The sequence below is a fragment of the Xyrauchen texanus genome, chromosome 19, assembly GCF_025860055.1.
Source record: "Xyrauchen texanus isolate HMW12.3.18 chromosome 19, RBS_HiC_50CHRs, whole genome shotgun sequence".
Taxonomy (NCBI): Eukaryota; Metazoa; Chordata; class Actinopteri; order Cypriniformes; family Catostomidae; genus Xyrauchen; species Xyrauchen texanus.
Genome location: NC_068294.1, coordinates 32,748,526 through 32,768,966, shown reverse-complemented (window position 1 = coordinate 32,768,966; position 20,441 = coordinate 32,748,526). Strand labels below are relative to the sequence as shown.

The following is a 20,441-nucleotide window of genomic DNA, read 5'->3' as shown; positions in this document are numbered from 1 at the left end:
ACAAACAACCCTGGCATCATGGTGGCTAGATGCACCACTCGTTTTCTTCAGAAAATTATTAAATCTAGTCTGCTTATGCCATTTACACTATATAGTAAATGTACTTGATATTTGAAAGCTCTAATCATTCATTTCATACTAACCTGAGTTAAGCCTATTAAATTTTGCTCCGGGGTTAATTTTGATGAATGTGAAATGATGCGTGTTGGCAACAGCTTTTATACCTTCTATTGTGTCAACACCATGTTCTCTTGACACTTATCGAGTTCCTCTACAGGTCAGAAAGTGGCTTCTCTGATATTCTTCCATACATAAATCAATTTGTCTTGTAGTAGTTCTCAAACTTGCTGCGTGTGCAGATTAAATACTTGCTTTGCTTATACTGCCTCAAAAAATAGCTTACAGACCTAATTAATTTAGAAGCCCTACAATTGGCAAGGCAGAGCCTTTTCCCTTTCCAAGTGGAAAATGTGCTGACTCCAGTCATTGCTTCGGTGCCGTGACAAGGTGAGGTGAGTTGTGAAATGGATGAGAGAAACTTGGTCAGACCTGGTAACGTGCTTTAAGTCTAATTAAGGACCTGTCTGATAAAATACTGTCATTCTCTGCACTGATTTCGTTGGATTTCATAGTGCAGAAATGGATGTGGTGACAGTGGTACAGGACTGGGGATGTGGCCAGCTAATTTTGAACACATAGTACATTAGAACCAGATGGCACCCATCCCTTATACAGCCTTTATCTCTGAAATTAGGAAAAGGAAATTAATTACAAAATACTAAGGGATATGAGGATGTAGCAGTAAATCTCCAGCTGTTGTCTCATGCATGCTATGTGAATCAAAGTTGGCAGAATAGTATACAAATGTTAAAAGTGGTACTGCACAGCAAGAGGGGTCAAATTCATATAGTAAAGGAAGGTACCAGAATTTTCACTCTAGAGCAATGCTGTCCAATTTGGTTTGATTTTGCCCATTATAATTTCATATTGCATGTAAACATTTTAACCAGCATTCTAACAGGCTTATCCAATGTGCAAGTGTTGTGTGCATGCCTGTGTACATTGTGATGTCAAAAGCAGTGAATAATCTGTAAATGTGGTTTTCTTGCATTGTCAGATTTTTTTAAAGCTCAATTTTTGGTAGTTATCACCATATTGATGTGCATGACTCACGATCCGGTACAAAGATTCCGGCTCTGTGGACACATGGATGCCTCTACAATTTTGTCTGTGGGAAGAGGAAGCTTAGTAGTTTAATCAATTGATCCAGCACATGTCCTTAATGTGAACTTACTTTTCAATACCTAAAACCCTAGTTCTGCTCTCAGTCCCCAAGGGGAATCTGTCCTCTATGCCTGCTTTGTAAGCTGCTTTGTGTGCGTGGCTCAAATCTTCAAAGTGACCTACACCTCGGTCCCCTTGGACTGTGTCTTCTTTGGGCTTAAAATTTTGCCACCAGACCTCTCGAAACAACATTATGAAAAGCATATCATGGTTCCATTCAATTCCAAGGTCTCTGAGAGTGTATGTTGTTGACCGTCGTCCAAAAGATCAACCTTCCGTTGCCCTTCCATGTTAATTTGATTCATTGGCGACAGATTACAGTTCAAAGAGTCTTGTGTGTGAAACAAGAAGAAAATAAAGAGCCTCTACAATAGCAATAAGTGACAGGAAGTGAGTGTGTGGACAGATGTGTGTGTTTATGTGTGACGGACAGGAATTTGCAACGTGAGCGTTTGAAGATTTAAAAGCTCTGGTGTGTTCCTGCCATGCACAGTGTGAAAAATAGAGGAACATTTGGTGGGGAGTGATCAACTTCAGGGGCGGCTTGTTTGATGGAGAACAGTGCCTTTCCTTGCCCCGCTTCAATCCCCTTAGCAACAGATCAAGATAACCCATTCCCAAAGCCCTGCTTTTTATTGATGTGCATGAATCATGGGCAGGTACAAAGAGTCCGGCTGTGTGGACACATGAACGCATCTACAATTGTATGTGGGAAGAGGCAGCTTAGTAGTTCCATCAATTGATCCAGCACGTCCTTAATGTCATTAATGGTCACTGTCCTTTTCCGAACATGAAACATAGTAATCAGCATTAAGTTCAGCTCTGTTTCTGGCTTTTTGCCATCCACCTACTTCTTCAAATCTCTCTATCTCTGCTTTAATATTTCATGGTTTAACGTGATGTGCTTTTGCTGTTTCTTCCTCAGGTGCTCTTGCCGTATTGATTCCAGAGCTTGACCTTGTGATATCTCTGGTGGGTTCGGTGAGCAGCAGCGCTCTCGCCCTCATCATCCCACCCCTGCTTCAGATTATGACCTTCCATAATGAAGACTTGAAGGTTTGGGAGAAGGTCAAGAATATTGGCATCAGTCTCATTGGCTTGGTGGGCTTTGTGGCGGGGACCTACATCTCCATCCAGGAGATTATCGTTCGTGGCAGTGCCAGGCACAACGCTACACAACTTCAGCTACTGTGAATGTTGACAGAGTGACGAATTAAATGTAGGCCATATAGACTCACTGAATCAATAAATCACTACATGGTCCTTTTGTTTTCTGCTGAATTTCACTTGGGAGATCATTGTACAGATAATTCTTAGATACTCTTGGTTTTAAAAATATTTGTTCTTCAGTTATGCTCATTCTTTTTTTGTGTGTGTGTCAATGTACTACTCATTTATACAAAATCAGTAAAAAATGGCCATTTATCAAAATTTTAAGATTGTACCAATAAGATTAATCTCAAAACTGTTTGTTTTAATTTCTTGTTTACATTGTCTCAATATCATGAATGTATTTGTTTACTCATTCATTTGGATTTACCAGGTCAGGTTTGGCAAACAAGTACTGTTTACTCATTCTGTTGATATATGTTGCTATGAAAAATACATTAATTGTTTATTAGTATTTTTAGGGCTCATTTCCGAGGCTGAAAGGAAGTGATGTTTAAACATGTTTATGAAGTTGAAAATTTGAACATTATACCTTCTAGATTTGCCAGTCTGATCAGAATCATTAAATTAAGAGCTGTCCAAAAGGAATGTGCCAACGGTTCTGAAACACTGTAATCTAAACAAATCAACAATCTACATCAAAAGCAGATTATTTAATTAACACTTGCATCTGATTGCACAATTTCTTCTTATTACACCTATTGCTGTGTTTTAATGCTTTTTATTCATTGACACATATTTACCAAAATGTAATTGATGCCATTTTATTTGTGTCCTATCACACATTAGACTCATCTAACTGTCTTTGTCATTCAGGTGCCATCTTTGAGTCTTGTAGTAGAGAAATCTGTATATTGACCTAATAATGCGTCTAGTTTTTTCCTGACTATGTCTTTCATTTAGGACCCACCCTGTATTGTCAATATTACAATATCTAGATATGACCTGTCCAATTGTACTGTATATAATTGTTACCTCTGTTATGATGTTTGGCACATGAAACACTAATTTTAGGCAAACTATCAGGAGTGTTTTTTTAACTGTACCTACAGTATGTTGAATAGGTTTCTTTTTTAAGGCATCTCAACTATGATGTTGTTGTTAACTTTTTACTTGAGGTACTTGTTTATTTTTTGTTGTGGATTTGCTGTATATATTGATGGCAGTGCCAAATTTGTTGACTGGGGAGATTTTTTTTATTATTATTTTTTGATCATTTATTGTATTTTTGGAATTGCACTCAGTTGTAATTGCTGTGTTATTTGTTTTGTCTTTGTGGTTTCATGACTTTTGGCCTTATTGTACATGTATTGTAAGTAGTTTGTCCATGCTCAATTTCCTCTCAATTTTAAAGTTGTATAATATATAGAGATGATGTATTAAGGTTAAATTAATCCAGGAAGAGAAAAGTAATTTTGCTAATAACTGTGCTGTACTGTTTCTTGGTTTGCTGAATTATGAACAATGCACAATTAAACCACCAGTTGACGTTTACCACATTGTGTCTTTCTTGTAAAGCAGACTGCAGCCCCTAAGGGTTGTTTGAGCTCTTTGGAAGTTCCTAAGATTGATTACCTTGCTGTTTGGAAGAGTACTGCAACTGTGTCCCAGTTCAGTTTTTTTTTTTTACTGCTACACTTTATGAAGTAGAGCATAACAGTGCTATTCAATGCAGCATTATTCAACGCAGCTTTAGTAACAGTTTGCTGTTGTGCCATCTTGCTCTTAAATCTGGCTCCAGTTGCATTCCTTTTAGAGGGTTGAGGGCAACACTTTAAGAGGTGCATTTGCCATGGTAGTGCTTGGCTGCCAGTTTATAAAGAGTAGAAAGGAAAGTCACAGAGCCGGTATCCATGTAAAGCTCAGATTAATTTCACGCATGCAGTTATGCTTCTAATTCTTATTGTTGGCTGTTTGGATTCAGGCGCCTGTCTGGGTCCTAATACAGGCCTCCAGTTAAGAAACTGTAATGGGGCCTGTTGTGAAATATAATACAGAGAAAATTACTTATTTATTCTCATTAAGTAGAGAAATACATCTCAGAGATCATCCTAACTTTCATCAACATAACAGATGTACTAACAGTGTGTATGAAATGTCTGTATGACAGCTTTGAACTTTTCATTCATTCCATTTTATTTTCATTGCCTTTCTTCTCATTTGAATGTTGACGAGCTATTGCTTGACTCTTTCATTCAAGTTTCTACATGGCACAGGCTTTGAATAGTGGGCATGTTCCAGGCTGACTTTGGCAATACTGTGTCAAAGATTGCAATAACTGTGTTTTGATTGGAACAGATCAAAAGAAAGTTGGATGGTACACCGTCATTATTTTTAATGGAAAATATAGTGTGAAGTACAGACAAGTTTTTGGCCATGTTCTATTAATGTCTTTACTTGACTTTGTTTTTCTTTTCTTTTTTTTAAACTGTAGACTGTGGATGAATCTATATATATATAATACAGTACTGTGCAAAAGTCTTTGTTTCACTGACTCCTGTCTCACAAAATCATTTGTCTTAAGATGGTTATTTATATCTTCAGCTTTAGTGTGTCAATTGGAAATATTAATGTTAGACTCCCAAACATTACTTTTGCAAATAGAAAAGATTAGAATAGAAGAACAGGGAGCCCTGCAACAGATGTTATGCCTCCCCCTGAACATCGGGTCAGTCTGAGATTATATAAAGAGACAGCAACTGAGACAGCCTAAATAGATAAAAGAACTGTGGTGAATTCTCCAAGATGCTTGGAACATCCTATCTGCCAACAAACAAGAAATACTGTGTCCAGGTGTATCTAGGAGAAATGGGGCTGTTTTAAAGGCAAAGGTGGTCACACTGAATATTGATTTAGCTTTTTTTAAATTTACTGAACTTTGTATGACATTAAGTGTAAATTAAAACACTTTTATGTTTCCTTTATGTGATTTTTGAGCTACAAAGGTCAGATCACCATTCACTTGCATTGTAAGGACATACAGGGCTGAAATATTAATGTATCACTATTTTACTCTCAAACACTGAGGCATAAATCTACCATCTACAAGTTATTTGTCCTTGCGGTCTCACAAATCTCCCTGTCAGAGATCTACTTTTTCTTCAGCCAAACCTGCTCTGAATGGACAATGATGACCAGCAGCACATCATGAAGAAAACTGCCCAATGCAAATGTTGGTTTCGTAGTAATGTGTGGTGAGCATTTGTTGTCATTTTTTTAAACACTTGAGGTGCTGAAAACAATATAGGTCTTGTCAAACATAATTCTGATGTTCATCTTTGAAAACAACAACACATCAAATAAAATAATTATACTTATAAGTAAAATATCCCTTCTTTTCCCCACATTGGAGTGAATATTTGACACATTTCTTTGCATGTTGCACAGTTAAATATTAAGCAGCGTGATACATTTTTAGTAGGACTTACAGTATTATTAATACACATCACACTGAACATGAATGCAGTGCTCAAATTCCCAGTGCAGTCAGAGGAATATGTGCATATAAAAATATGATTGTTTAATAAATATTTGATCATTAGAGAAAATGTTCAGCATAGAGACTTCAAATAACAGCAATACACTGCTTGATTTCCAACCACTTTTACACACAACATTTTTGCATGATGCAAGTCATTTCCATTTTTACAACATTCATGTGGATCAATCAAATGGATTGATAAACTGATTTAACTCTACACTTACAGTCCATAGAAATAATGTTGTGGCCAGAAAACTTCATCAGTCTTGTAAAATGTTCTGTGTAACTGTTTTTCTAAAACATAAATTAGACTAATTGTACATTCATTTATGGAATTCAGGTAAATCTGTTGATATATTTCTCCAACAAAAATAAGAGCACAAATCTTTCAAAATCAGTAATATATTATCATTTTAATTTGTTCATTACATACACATTTTCATACTGAAGAATAAATACTCTCCTCCCTAAATATATCACATCTGTCAGTCTAATTAAATTGAGTTGAATTTATGTGCTCGTTATAGATTAAAAGACATTTAAATGCAAGTTTAATTTGTATATGATATGTTTCATATATATAAATATTCAATAATTGTTTTGAAAAAACGTTCTTTTATGGAATCAAATATTTTACCAGTAAATGTCACTATGGTCAGAAAAATAATCTTTAAAATGAAAATGACATTACTTGTTTGAAAACACTTTGACATTATTTGCACAAAATCAAACACATTTTTAAATAATATTCTGGGTTTGGATAAATCAACAGCATTTGTGGTATAATGTTGATTACAATAAATTGATTTTGAGTTGTCCCTCCTTTTATTTCAAAAAGAAGAAAAAATCAAGGTTACAGTGAGGCCCAATGGGACCAATTTGTAAACACTCATTGTTTCAAACGTATAGCCACAAGACATAAACAATATCCCTGTTAACATAACTTACTAACCTTATATGTAAAGTTATATCCAATTTTACAATTTTGTTGCAAAGACAACATAATGTCAGTGTCAAATAACTATACGTTCATCCACCAACAATAGAAGTCCGCTCCAAAAATGACTAAACATTATGCCACAAATGCTGTCAATTGTGCTTAACTTTTATTGGAAGCCAAAATATTCCTTTAATTCGTTTAAATAGTAATTCACATTTCAAATGGTCTTCATCAGGAGGTTTGCTTTGTTTTCGATACTTGTACCTAGCTTGTACAAAATCATTCTCATTGTGTGAATAAAATTTTAAACAAAGAACATAAATTAATATACAATTCTGTGCTATTTTAAGCACATACATACAGTGACAAAATATGTCCATATTTGGCATGACAAAATTCAAACAATGAAAAAAACGTTCTAATCACAACACATGCACCATTACTCCCAAGTGTAAGTCATCACTCTTGAATATCTTTCGAACTATAGGAAAGACACAGTGCTGGTCTCCTTGTGAAAACTCTCAACAGTGAAACCTGAAAAAAGACAGTATAATCCTTTTATACTCTTTTCGAAAGTTGTGGTTTAACACACCATATATAACGCCATTTAGGCAGCTGTTGAAGTATGCCATGAAGTAACTGGCTGTGAAGAGCCACTCTGGTATTGCTTGGCCCAGTCTAGGGTGGATCGCCACCGCCAAGCCAATTAAGTTCAGAGGAGCCCAGCAGACTGCAAACAACACAAACACCACAAACATGGTGAGAAAATTCCGGAAGTCATTAGGCTTGATCTTGGGTCGACTGTCAGGCTTGACCCGTTTCCGGACCTGTATGACAAGAATCCAGATACGCAGGTAGCAGTATGTGACAATACCGATGGGCAGGATGAAGTGTACCACCACCACTGTGATGGTGTAGAGCGAGCTCACTGATTGGGCGAAGGTGCACGAATACACCCGTGGGTCGTAAAGCAGAGACTCCATAAACCAATTTGGGACGATGGCCAGGATAGTCAGCACCCAGACCAGGATGACGTAGCATACCGTATTCTTGTTGGAAAAGAGCTTATCATACTTATGGCTGTGACAGATGTAACAGTAGCGGTTGATGGCGATACCTGTGATGTTGAAAATAGAGCCAATAACGCTGAGCCCCATTAGGAAGCCACTGATTTGGCAGTGAATGTCACCAGCAATCCAGCGGTCATGGAAGATTGCGGTTAGCACTAGTGGATATGGGTAGATGGCTACTACCAGATCTGCTATTGCCAAACTCACCACAAAGGCATTGCCTATAAGGAGGAGAAAAAATAAACACATTTTGTAGTTATTTCATGTGTAGTTAGGATAGGAAATTAATTGAGTTCACAATTTGCTAGATTTATCACAGATGAGGCCATAAACATAGTGTATGCAAATATTCAAATGGAGATCTGAGTGCTTGACCAACACATTGCAGAGCAAGCCCCCATTGTACATACTTAAAATCCTATAAAATTGCTTGACTGCAGTATTATTTCCTGTGTTGACATATTTCAGGACATTTGAGTGGGACATATCAAAGGACTCGTCCTTTTGAAAAGTCAAAATCGAATGACATTTAGACCAACCAATCACATACTCGCTTCACTTGTATCATTGTAAACACAGATATTTCACGGATTCTGTGGTACTGTGATGTAATAGAGTTTGAGATACAAATCATTCCTGTTGCATGGGGGGCGTGGCCGTGTGTCGGTCTGCGGGAGAGAGAGAGCGGTAAGGCTTGTCACCTGGTTTGTAATTATCACTATAACAAGACACAGGTGTTAGAGATAATTACAAACCAGGTGACAAGCTTTACCGCTCTCTCTCTCCCGCAGACACACGACCATGCCCCCATGCCACAATTCCATTTAAGAACCATACAACACAGTTTCATAGAAGATACTTTTTTTATTCATTGTCATTGTTCAACAATTCAAAATCACATAGAAAAAGTCACATGGAAGGTGCACGAATGAGTGTGACTAATGTTTATTATTCTCTGTATTTGTGTCTCTGCAAATAAGATTGTATGAACTGGAATTAGATCAACAATGCTCCGTTTAATAATGGGGATTTTCTTTGCTTTCTTTCCCATGAGCTTCCTAGTAGGAGGGGCCCACCAACAGGAAGCCAGATATATACCATCTTGAGGGAGACGAGCTGAGTCATTGAGAGTGTTATTGCATAGAATGCATATGTTTGATGGTTTCTATGGTAGAAATTGTGTATGTTAAAGATGTTGTCATTATTGTTTGCAGAATGTAATGGAAATGGTTCTAATACTCATGTTAAACTTAAGAGTATCCAGTTTGTAATTGACTGTAATTGAATAGAGTGTTGTCATTGGACTGTTTGAATTTGGGGGAGGAGCCTCAACTATAAAGAGAGGCCCAAATGTTTGTTAGGAGAAAGAAAAAGCATAAAGGGTGTTTGTTGGAACTGTAGCCAATGGTTTTCGTTTCATTGTTATGCATTAAGGGTTAGCTACATTGTTTTTCTTGTTGTTTTTCCAGTTGAGTTTTGTTTTACTTGTTTTTTCCCCCTTCATGTTTGTATTGTTATGGTACCTGTTACACCATCTTTGGAGCATGCCTCGCCAATAAATAAAGGAACATCATGAGACTTCAGTGTTTTTCCTTCTTTTTGCTGCCTTCCTTACCACTGCTTAGATCATCTTACAACAGGTACATAAAACGTATTTCGATGCAAACCTATACATAACCATCATAGTGTAAACAGCCCTGTTTTGTACCATGTAAGAAAGAGAAACATCCATCTGGGTTGTGAATGCGTGTTCGTTAGATTTTTGCAAATTATTAACCCCACACCTAAACCTAACCATAAAGTCAACCCCCTTCCCATGATTTTAACTGGAAATTATGTTTTTTGCACCACGCAAGTAAGGAAAGGGTTTAGAAAGAGACAAGGTAAGTGTGATTGGTTGGATTAAACTCAATATCTTACGATTTCGCCATCTAATACAAATTTGTATGAATTGTCATGAGACTGTGTTGGGTGGTTTTAGAGGAGGGACATTCCCATTCTAGAGAGGATTTGGTGGGAACAATCTGTGTGGTGTCACATGGGGTAACCTCCTCGAGGTCACTATAATGTGTGGTTCTTGCTCTCGGTGGGGCATGTGGTGAGTTGTGTGTGGATGCTGTGCAGAATAGCATGAAGCCTCCACACGCGCTATGTCTCCGCTGTAACATGCTCAACAAGCCACGTGATAAGATGCGTATTTAGTCTCAGACACGGAGGCAACTGAGATTCGTCCTCCGCCACCCGGATTCACTATGCCACCACGAGTCATTACACATACTTATTCATGCAATTATCTAATCAGCCAAACGTTTGGCAGCAGTGTAATGCAAATAGTCATTCAGACACAGGTCAGGAGCTTCAGTTTATGTTCACATTGTTAGGTATCCAGGTCAGGTTTGGGGAATGTATGACTAATATTAATGATTTTAATCAATGATTAATCATACGGTTTGACCCAGATAACAATACATACAAAAACGCCCCAAAAAGGGCATATATAGTCCAAGAGTCTGCTTCAAATATATATAGATAATTAAACACAACAAATTATAATTAATTAAGAATATACATTATATGCAGACAGGCTACATTAATTTAATTAAACCCTCAATGGAATTGACCCGTAGGCTACCACAATCAGTCAGTTCGTCCAGCGAACCGCTTTGCTAAATATTCCTGATCAATTCCCTTGAAGGTTTATTCTTAGTTATAAGCTTACTCATCCAAGCACGTTAACTTACTTTGATAATATCAGCTCGTAGCTTAAAATCGCACATTAAAGAGGCTTTGCCTTATGACCAACAAACACAGACAATCAAGCATATAATTGGATTTAATACAAGGAACTAGAATATATCACTACACTTGACAAACAGACACTTAACATGTAACATAGAATAAACATAAAATAAACAGAGTAGAAGCAATAAGGAAAATAAAGAGATTATTATAAGGATAGCCAACTTATTACAACAATTAACCCTTAAGAGCCAGCAAATGGAATTACACACTTTAACACATTTGAATTTCAGATGAAATAATACTTGCACAATAAACCTTTGTGTGTAGCTGAGCAAGACTGCATGTATGTCGTGTCTTCGTGGCGTCCTTGAGATGGAGGATCACGATTCCACCACGTGGAGTTGAAACTCACTTGAAGAGAGAGTTGAAGGGTTGTTCCGAGAAGTTGCAATGTTCAGCAGAAAAGAAGAGAGAGGGGTGCCGGGGGAGTCCAAGGGGAAGGGAGAAGAGATGAAGTAAGTTGGGAGCAGCCAAGAAGAGGAGAAGATAAGAGAGCGAAGGGCCAGTGTGGATGCAATTTATAACCTTAGAAAACGTGTCCCACCTCTCATTGGCTCGACCAATAAGAAGGGTGGAAGTTCCAGGCGGGAATTTGGTTTATTGCTCTTTGTTCTAAGGGTGCTCCTTGGTGTGCACCCTGGAGGGGTGGTAGCCAATGAAGAAACTAGGAAATATTCTTGTAATACTAATATGTTGTTGTTATCGACATATCATGTACACAGTCATTTCGATCTTCAAAATACCAAGTTATAGAGACCAAACGTGCCACACATATGATTTCGGTTAACCATAGTATGCAAAGTCTGAAACATTAACCCATTAGAGTTTGCAAGAAAACATAGACCAAACAACATAAAGGGAAATCATGAGATGGAACATTAGATACATGTCAATACATTTATCACATGGATATATATATATATATAGAATATATAGGATTAAAAGGGTTAATTTCTCCTTCTCAGTAAGAATTAAGTGAGAATCAGCAATCTCTGCACATTCCTTTGGAGGTCGTAAAAGTCTCCCTTATTTTGGGCATGAGATGGTCCCTTTGTCCCGTCAAGGCTCATTTGCATGACTGGGTCCGGCTTTGGCTTGAATAACTCAAAAGATGGTAAAACATAGCAGAATACAATTCTAAGGTAATCTTATATTTATATTCAGCTAGGACAAGTCGTAAGGTTTAATTTGATAACAAGAAATGTGTATTTAGTACACTTAAAAGTGGATATACACTCTTAGGCTATTAAATATAAGGCCTCAGAGTTTAAACTATATAACAAAACAAATTTCAACTAGTTTTGATCTAACATCAGAAATACACAACATATTAAACATATTTCATTAGGAATAAACATTTCTAGGTTTTAACTGAAAGACACACACATACACACATTTTTACGTTCAAAGTCTCACATGGCTTTTCTCACATGGTAAAACACGAGGGTGTGAGGCGAGTCACATGGGAAAGGAGGGGCTTGTCAATAGCTGGAGTGTCTCTTTGTCAATAGCGCATTGTGCTCGTGGAGACTAGTTGGCGCTATTTCCGTGATTAGGAGTTTTAACAGTGGGTTCTTTGTTATTCAGAATCTGATGGGTTAATGATTATCCTTCATACGCTACAACATCAACCATCAGAATGGTGAAAACAAATTTATCCCAGTGATTTCGACCTTAGCATGATTGTTGGTGCCAGACGGCTGATTTGAATATTTCTGAAACTGCTGATCTCCTGGAATTTTCATGAACAACAGTCTCTAAAGTTTACTCAGAATGGTGCCCAAAACAAAAAACATCAAGTAAGCGGCAGTTCTGTGAACAGAAACACCTTGTTGATGAGAGAGTTCAAAAGAGAATGGCCAGACTGGTTTGAGCTGACAGAAAGGTTATGGTAACTCAGATAGCCACTCTGCACAATTGTGGTGAGCACTTTAGATTCAGGTTTCTGTTTTTGGGTGACAGAAGTGGAACCCGGCGTGGTCTTCTGCTGTTGTAGCTCATTTGCCTCAAGTTTTAATGAGTTGTGCATTCTGAGATGCTGTTCTGATTACTGTAATTGTACAGATGTGTTTTCTAAGCTACTGTAGACTTTAAGTCAGATCAAACCAGTCTTACCATTCTCCGTTGACCTCTCTCATAAGCAAGGTGTTTCCGTCCGCAGAACTGCTGCTCACTGGATGTTTTTTTGTTTTTGGCACCATTCAGTCTCTAAACTCTAGAGACTGTTGTGCGTGAAAATCCCAGGAGATCAGCAGTTACAGAAATACTCAAACCAGATCACATTTCCTTCCCATTCTGATAGTTGGTGTGAACATTAACTGAAGCTCCTGACCTGTATCTGCTTGATTTTATGCATTTTAATGCTGCCAAATGATTGGCTGGTTATATAATCGCATGAATAAGTATGTGTACAGGTGTACCTAATAAAGTGGTTGGTGTAGATGACCTCAGCAAGCATGGACTAAAAGCCAAAATTCAAATTTTAAAGTTTTTTACATTTGTTTTTGCGTTGCTGTGGTGGTAACAATCCTCAGTACTCAAGAGGGCGATTGTGTTACCTTCAGATGTCTGTCCCATTAAACTGGATGTTACAATTCAGGTAGCTAGCTATACACATGTTGAGTTTAATTAACTTGCCTTAGCTAGATTCTCCTGTTGCTCCACCATGACAGTGGTTTATCTGAAAGAAACAATGGGCCGTAGAGGAAGATTGTTATGCTAATGCCCATTAAAGCACCCTTTGTGGCAACACTAAAAATGCATTGCACACTTGCATTTCGTTATGAATTACATTTGCGTAAAGCATATTTTGGGCCTGGAGAGTAATGCAAAGGAGAAAGTGCAAAGCACCAGACTGGATTACCTGAAAATACCTTACTGTCATCCAAATCAGGTCAATTAGCATTTGGCAGTATTACACTGAATGTAAAGTAACATTACCATCTCTTTTTGCCCTCTGTGGTGCCTTTCAAATTAATAACCGTGTTACCTTTCCAAGTGCAGATTATCATTCTCTACAATGACCACAAGCATACCTCCAAAGTTGTGGCAAAATGGGTTAAGGACAACAAAGTCAAGGTATTGGAGTGGCCATCACAAAGTCTTGACCCCAATCTGAAAAAGTGTGTGTGAGCAAGGAGGACTACAAACCTGAATCAGTTACACCAGTTCTGTCTGGAAGAATGGGCCGAAATTCCAGCAACTTATTGGAAGAAGCTTGTGGAAGGCTACCCAAAATATTTGACCCAAGTTAAACAATTTAAAGGCAATGCTACCAAATACTAACAAAGTGTATGTAAACTTCTGAACCACTGGGAATGCGATGAAAGAAATAAAAGCTGAAATAAATTCTCTCCACTATTATTCTGGCATTTCACACTCTTAAAATAAAGTAATGATCCTAACTGACCTAAGACAGGGAATGTTTTCTATGTTCAAATGTCAGGAATTGTGAAAAACGGAGTTTAAATGTATTTCAATAAGGTGTATGTACACTTCTGACTTCAAATGTACTTCATTAAAATGTTCTTATATGTAGCTCATAAAGAAGATGCTACATTAGCAACATTAGCAAGATGGTACACATAAAGCCAAAGATTTGCTTTTCACAAGATTGTTTTTAAAGCAAGGACATGCTAGAGCCAAATACATTGATAGGCTTATAAAGTTGTGACAAAACAATTAAATCATGCCTGTGCCTGTGGTGCACTTTGAAGCCATGAGGCTTTTAAATGTATTGCTTGTGTGATATCGCCAAGTGAAGACAGCTGACTTTTATAATAAAATTCATTTTCACACCATCGCACTAATACAATTGTTCTCTTCATCTTTTTAAAATGACTGTTTTGAATTTCATTATATATTTAAGTGCACTTTTTGACACTCCAGGTATAATTGCAGATTCTCCATTAAAGTAAGTGTCCCTGCACTCACTCTTTCATCCACCTGTGTGACTGGAGGCAATGAATTGAATTCTTTGAATTATTTTGTGCACGCCTCACATCCAGCCATGTTAATCCCTCACAAGTATGCTGGGCTTGAACGTGAGCTACACTGTAATTGCAAATGATTCTCACCCTAGCTGTAGTGCTAGGGATGTATATGATACCAGTAAAACGTTTACCCATTTATATTACTGGTATTCTGTGACCAGGCTGCCTTATTCCTTCTTATTGCGTTCTTGTTAACTCACTATTTTAATGTTAAAATACTTCTAACCTATTTAAAAAGTTCTGTTTGGTGTCACTAGTGCAGCAAAAAAAAAAAAAAAAAAACACCACATTTAAAGAACAATGAAAAGTCCACTGAGTGAGTTAAAGGACATGTTAATGGTGCTTACAGCACACTCTCACAATGGATAAATTAGGGGCCAGTTCACCTGATTGACTTTGGATCATCAGCTACACAGATCCAATAATGTAGAAAGTGTCTGCAGAGCAAGATGCACAAATCTTGTCAGTCTTGTCTGTTACAAATTGGACAAATTATATCAATGACAGTCTGATTTGCCATTCACTTTCATTGTATGGAAGAAAAACATCTCCTTCACAGAAGAAGAAGAAAATAATACAGGTTAGGAGGGTTAGTAAATAAGAAGTTTCATTTTTGTGTGAACTATCCCTTTGTAACGCGCACACAAAAAGAGACAGTCACAATGTTGAGTGAAAACTGTTTTATAAAACAATAAAGCAGGCAACAGTACAAAAAGGGGCAAGTCCAGTGAAGAATGGTCAAGGGGGAGCGTAAGGTCGGAGCCGGGGAATCAGAAAGGGTAAAGGGGCAAATCCAGAAGAGTCGTAGAGGGAATCGTAGGGTCGAAGAGCCGGGTAATCAGAAATATCACAAGTGGGAGCAAAAGACAGGGGAACTAGGGGAGCTGGCAAGCTAAGAGGAAGAATAGTAGGGAGGTCAAAACTAGACGAGACTAGTGGGGGTGCAAAACTAGACGAGACTAGCAGGGCAAAGATACGGGGAACTAAATACAATAACCAACGGGATACAAACGGAAGGATGGTGTATTTATAGGGGCGAGTGCAGGTGTAAACAATGACAGGTGATAGGGACGAGTGCAGGTGTATACAATGTGTGGGGATTGGAAGCACGTGAGTGCAGGTGGTCATAATGTTCTGACTGAAGCGCGTGAGAAGCGAGCATGAGTCAGAGGGGGGAGAGAGTTTACGAGCGAGAGCTCGTAATAGCAAAACCAGGCGTGGAAGCCCGAGGGAGGAAAAAGAGCGTACGAGCTCAAGGGGGCGGAGCGAGGGAGTGGGAAGCGAGCACGCTCGCGGAGTGCATGTGTGCGTGCTCGCGGAAGCGGAGATGGGGCAGAGGAGTGGGATTCGTGACACCCTTTAATCACTGCTCTGATGTTGCACAGACACTGCACAATTAGTTCACAGAAGGCCCTCACACTTACAACATGATCACACATTAGACCACATGATAGTTCATACAAACATGAAAATTAACTCATCATTTACTCACTTTCATGCCTTCCCAGATGTGTATGACTTTCTTCTGTTGAACAAAAATAAGGATTTTTAGAAGAATATTTTAGCTATGTTGGTTCTCACAATGCAAGTGATTTCATACCAAAAAGTTCCAAAAAGCACGTAAAGGCAACATAAAAGTAATCCGTTAGTCTACAGTGGTTAAACCAATAACTTCAGAAATGATATGATAGGTGTGGGTAGGGCTGTGAGGTATTCCAAGAGATACTGTGGGGACGGAATAAATTGTCGACCAGTTTTTCTATACCATCTATATCGCAGTATGTAAATATCTGTGTGAGCGACACTCCTTCTGGCTGCACGTGAGACTGATAGCGAGAAATAAACAAGGAGAAAGATGAACACCGAATGCGGGACAACTCCAAATCAATTCAAAATCAGAAGGAGGATTTTTTTTTGCATTTAAAGTTGGTGTTTTCTCAAGCTCATTGATGAAAGAGCTCTCTCTGACTGGCGTAATAAATATGAAGTGTTGTGTTGACATTCAGCTGTCGTTTGATAGTCAGTTGCCAGTATGTTATTAAGAGAGGTATAAAATCTGAGTCCAGTCTGAGGCTAATAAAGTGCTGTGCTGATATATGTATCGTGATCGATCAAGAATTCAAAAGTCTGATTGCTTGGGAGAAGAAGCTGTCATGAAGTTTGTTGGTGCGGGTCCTGATGCTGCAATACCACCTGCCTGATGGTAGCAGTGAGAGCAGCCCAAGGCTTGGGAGGCTGGAGTCTCTGAATTCTCTGAGCTTTTCTCACACACAGCCTGGTGTAGATCTCCTTGAGGTAGGGAAGCTCACCTCCAATGATGTGTCTGGCTGTTCACACCACTCTGTGAAGGGCTTTGCGGTTGAGGGTGGCGCTGTTGCCGTACCAGGCAGAGATGCAGCCAGTCAGGATGCTCTCTACAGTGCTAGTGTAGAACCAAGTGAGGATGTGGCAGTTCATTCCAAACGTCCTTAGCCGTCTCAAGAAGAAGAGGCACTGGTGAGCCTTCTTCACAATGGCCTCATTGGGGACGGACCATGTCAGTTCCTCAGTGATGTGGACACCGAGGAACTTGATTCTGCTGACTCTCTCCACCGGTGCTCCATTGATGGTGATGGGGCTGTGTTCTCTGTCTTTTCTCCTCAAGTCCTCCACAAGATCCTTGGTTTTACTGACGTTGAAGGAGAGGCTGTGCTCCTGACACCAGCGTGTCAGAGTGTGCACCTCCTCTCTATAGGCTGTTTCATCATTGTCAGTTATCAGACAAATCATGGTTGTATCATCAGCAAACTTAATGATGGCACTGGAGCTATGTGTTGCCACACAGTCATGTGTGTACAGGGAATACAGGAGTGGGCTGAGAACATAGCCCTGCGGGGCTCCAGTGTTGAGGGTCAGTGATGAGGAGATGTTGCTGCCCATTCTAACCACCTGGCGTCTGCTTGACAGGAAGTCCAGGATCCAGCTGCACAGCTGTTTAAGCCCAGAGCCTGAAGTTTCACATCAAGCTTGGAGGGCACTATGGTGTTGAATGCTGAGCTATATTCTACAAAAAGTATTCTCACATATGTGTTCCTTTTTTCTGGGTGGGAGAGAGCAGTGTATAGTGTAAGTGCAATGGCATCATCAGTGGAGCGGTTGTTGCGGTAAACAAACTGTAGTGAGTCCAGTGAGGCAGGCAGCACAGAGCAGATGTAATCGCTGATTAGTCTCTCAGAGCATTTGCTGATGATGTGGGTCAGAGAAACAGGACGGCAGTCATTTAAGTCATCCATTTCTCACACACCTATCATATCGCTTCTGAAGATATTACATATTATTTAAGTCTTGAGTCTTATGGATTCCTTTTATGCTGCCTTTATGTCCTTTTTGGTATACATTCACTTGAATTGTGAGTACAGAACTGAGAAATACTTCTAAAAATCTTAGTTTGTGTTCATCAGAAGAAAAAAGTCATACAAATCTGGAATGGCATGAGGGTGAGTAAATTATGAAAGAATTTTCATTTTTGGGTTAATTATTCCTTTAACTCATGTTGTTTCCAAAAGTTCTGATACCCATGTATGCAGACTCACTGAAAGCACCATCTCCCATCAGACATGTTTGCATCAGCTCGACTGTGTTTACCTTCCTTTATGGCGCAACGGGATGCGCATTGTGTCAGCACGTGCCCATACGCCCAACAACACTTAACACTTTGGCCACTGGGGCAATGTATCAAATTTCGGTTAGCATAGACCGATACTTGCTAAAGAATAGTCAACCTACTCTTTCGGATTTCAATGTGAGATCAGTCTGCACAGTTGACATATATCTGCGATGACAGGACACAGGTGCCCATGGGCTCCAAACAAGGTCAAAACAGCATTGTTCTGAGAGTTATGATAAGTTATCAGAGTAGTTTTATTACTCTGATTTTTTTCAGATAAATGCATTTTTATAGGGTAAAAATGACTGTTGAAGGTCTTTTACTGAAATGTTGTGTGCTTTCATAAATAGTTGCACACTGCAACAACGTGCTGGACTTTTTCTAGTTTTTTTTTCTTCATTGTATTTTAAAAGAAAAAGTTGATTTTGACTGATTTGTTCTTTATATAAATTCATAGAGTGCACACTATTTAGGGAGTTTCATCAACAAAATATTTTTTGGTATACGATTATCCAAATTACACAGGAATTATTTATATCTGATTAATAACAAACTGCACTTGTTGCACTACACTTATTTGTCTTTACAGTTTCTCATTGGTCGGTCATTAGTTGTCAGACAAAATGACTGCACCTTAAAAGCACTCAAAGCTTACATTTTAAAAGGAAAATGTCAGACTGTGTTCTGTGTTCATGAGATAAGCCCAGTGGCCAGAGGGGGATTGAAATGTTGCAACTCATGCCACAGTCAAAGCTGACAATGTAAACAAGGATGCATGTAGGCATTCATACAGCAGATCCATTCCCCCATGCTTTGGTCTTTTATTTTTATTTTATTTTTTTGTCCATGCCTGGATGAGGCGCAAATATTAAAACACGAGATACATCAGAAGACATTGAAAATGAAATATACAAATAAATAAGACATTTACCTGCCTTCCTGAGTTTTCTGTTTCTAAAGACTGATACAATGACCAACAGGTTGCCCAGTACGTCTACTATAATAGTAGTGATCAGGACGCTGGAGAGAGTGACCACCCAGGGGAAAGAGAGAAAGTTGCTGTCCCGATTTCCAGTAGAAATGTTCCTCAAAAGGGCGTCCGTTCCCTCCACCATCCTCAATTGATCATCATGGGACAGCGGTGAGGGGTAGAGTCCTCCGTGCCACGGGTATCTTTCGAGCAGCGCGTGCATTCATACACCGAACAACAGCAGCCGTTAGGGTTCCACACTGATGTGAGCCATTGAACGCAAAGGACATTTAAATGTCAAATTATTTTTACAAACGTAACGATTTTAAAGAACGTTCTAATTTCAAATGTATGATACTTTACCCTCAGGGGCCGTTCAGATCGAACATTACGCAGCCAACGCATATAAACAGAACGCAAATGTCTCGAGATGCGCGTTTAAAAGTTAACGTCCTTTTTATTTAGTTACTTTTTTTTAACTGACGCGGCGTCTACAAAACGTAGCGTTGGAAAAAAAAATAAAGGGGTGGAAAAGACGAAGAAAAAAACAGATAAGAGCTAAGTAAAGCGACGCAAAAACGAGTTCGGTGTGAACGGCCCTTAATAATACTTTTTGCTCGTTGAAAATTCTATGGATATTTTGTCAATTTCAGTCATAACTTGAAGAGATGTCAATACACATTTCAATATTTACTAAATTAAATTAATTTGTAAGTTTTTTGTTTTAGAAAACATTACAAATATTACACTTTCGATAAAAATGTCAGCGATTCGCGCTCGTTTTTATTCAAACAATCCTGTTTGACAAACTGAGGGATGGTTTTACTCCATCTTCTCTTTGGGTTGGCAATGAGAATGAATGAAGCGCGCGCTGTGGACGATCTGTCAAGACGTCCATTCATAAATCTGATACATTTGCTCATAAAATACAGTAACCGTGTTGCTTCCCCGTGTACCATTCATTCAAAATGCCGTCAAAAGCCGCTGAGAATTAAACGAAGGACGTTCCCAAACTTCAAAACTTCAGAGTTCTCTTGGTATCCTCGCGAAACGCAATGGGAGATCCAGATATATACATTAATACTC

The 20,441-nt window shown here is 38.7% G+C and overlaps 2 protein-coding genes across 2 annotated transcripts in view; one reads left to right on the top strand and one right to left on the bottom strand.

Annotated features, from left to right (window-relative positions):
- Positions 1-3,938, top strand: part of slc36a1 (solute carrier family 36 member 1) — a 48,464-nt gene extending 44,526 nt beyond the window's left edge. The window contains exon 12 of the mRNA XM_052149833.1: positions 2,210-3,938. Within this exon, the coding sequence (XP_052005793.1) occupies positions 2,210-2,478 (269 nt within the window). The 3' untranslated portion in view covers positions 2,479-3,938. The remainder of the gene's footprint in view (positions 1-2,209) is intronic.
- A 3,458-nt stretch (positions 3,939-7,396) lies between these two features.
- Positions 7,397-19,548, bottom strand: LOC127659999 (melatonin receptor type 1A-like). Its single transcript, XM_052150032.1, has 2 exons — positions 19,317-19,548; positions 7,397-8,166 (listed from the first exon to the last, which is right to left on the bottom strand). The coding sequence occupies exons 1-2, from the start codon at positions 19,498-19,500 to the stop codon at positions 7,397-7,399; spliced, it is 954 nt and encodes a 317-aa protein (XP_052005992.1). The 5' UTR covers positions 19,501-19,548.
- Between the last annotated feature and the right edge of the window lie 893 nt (positions 19,549-20,441).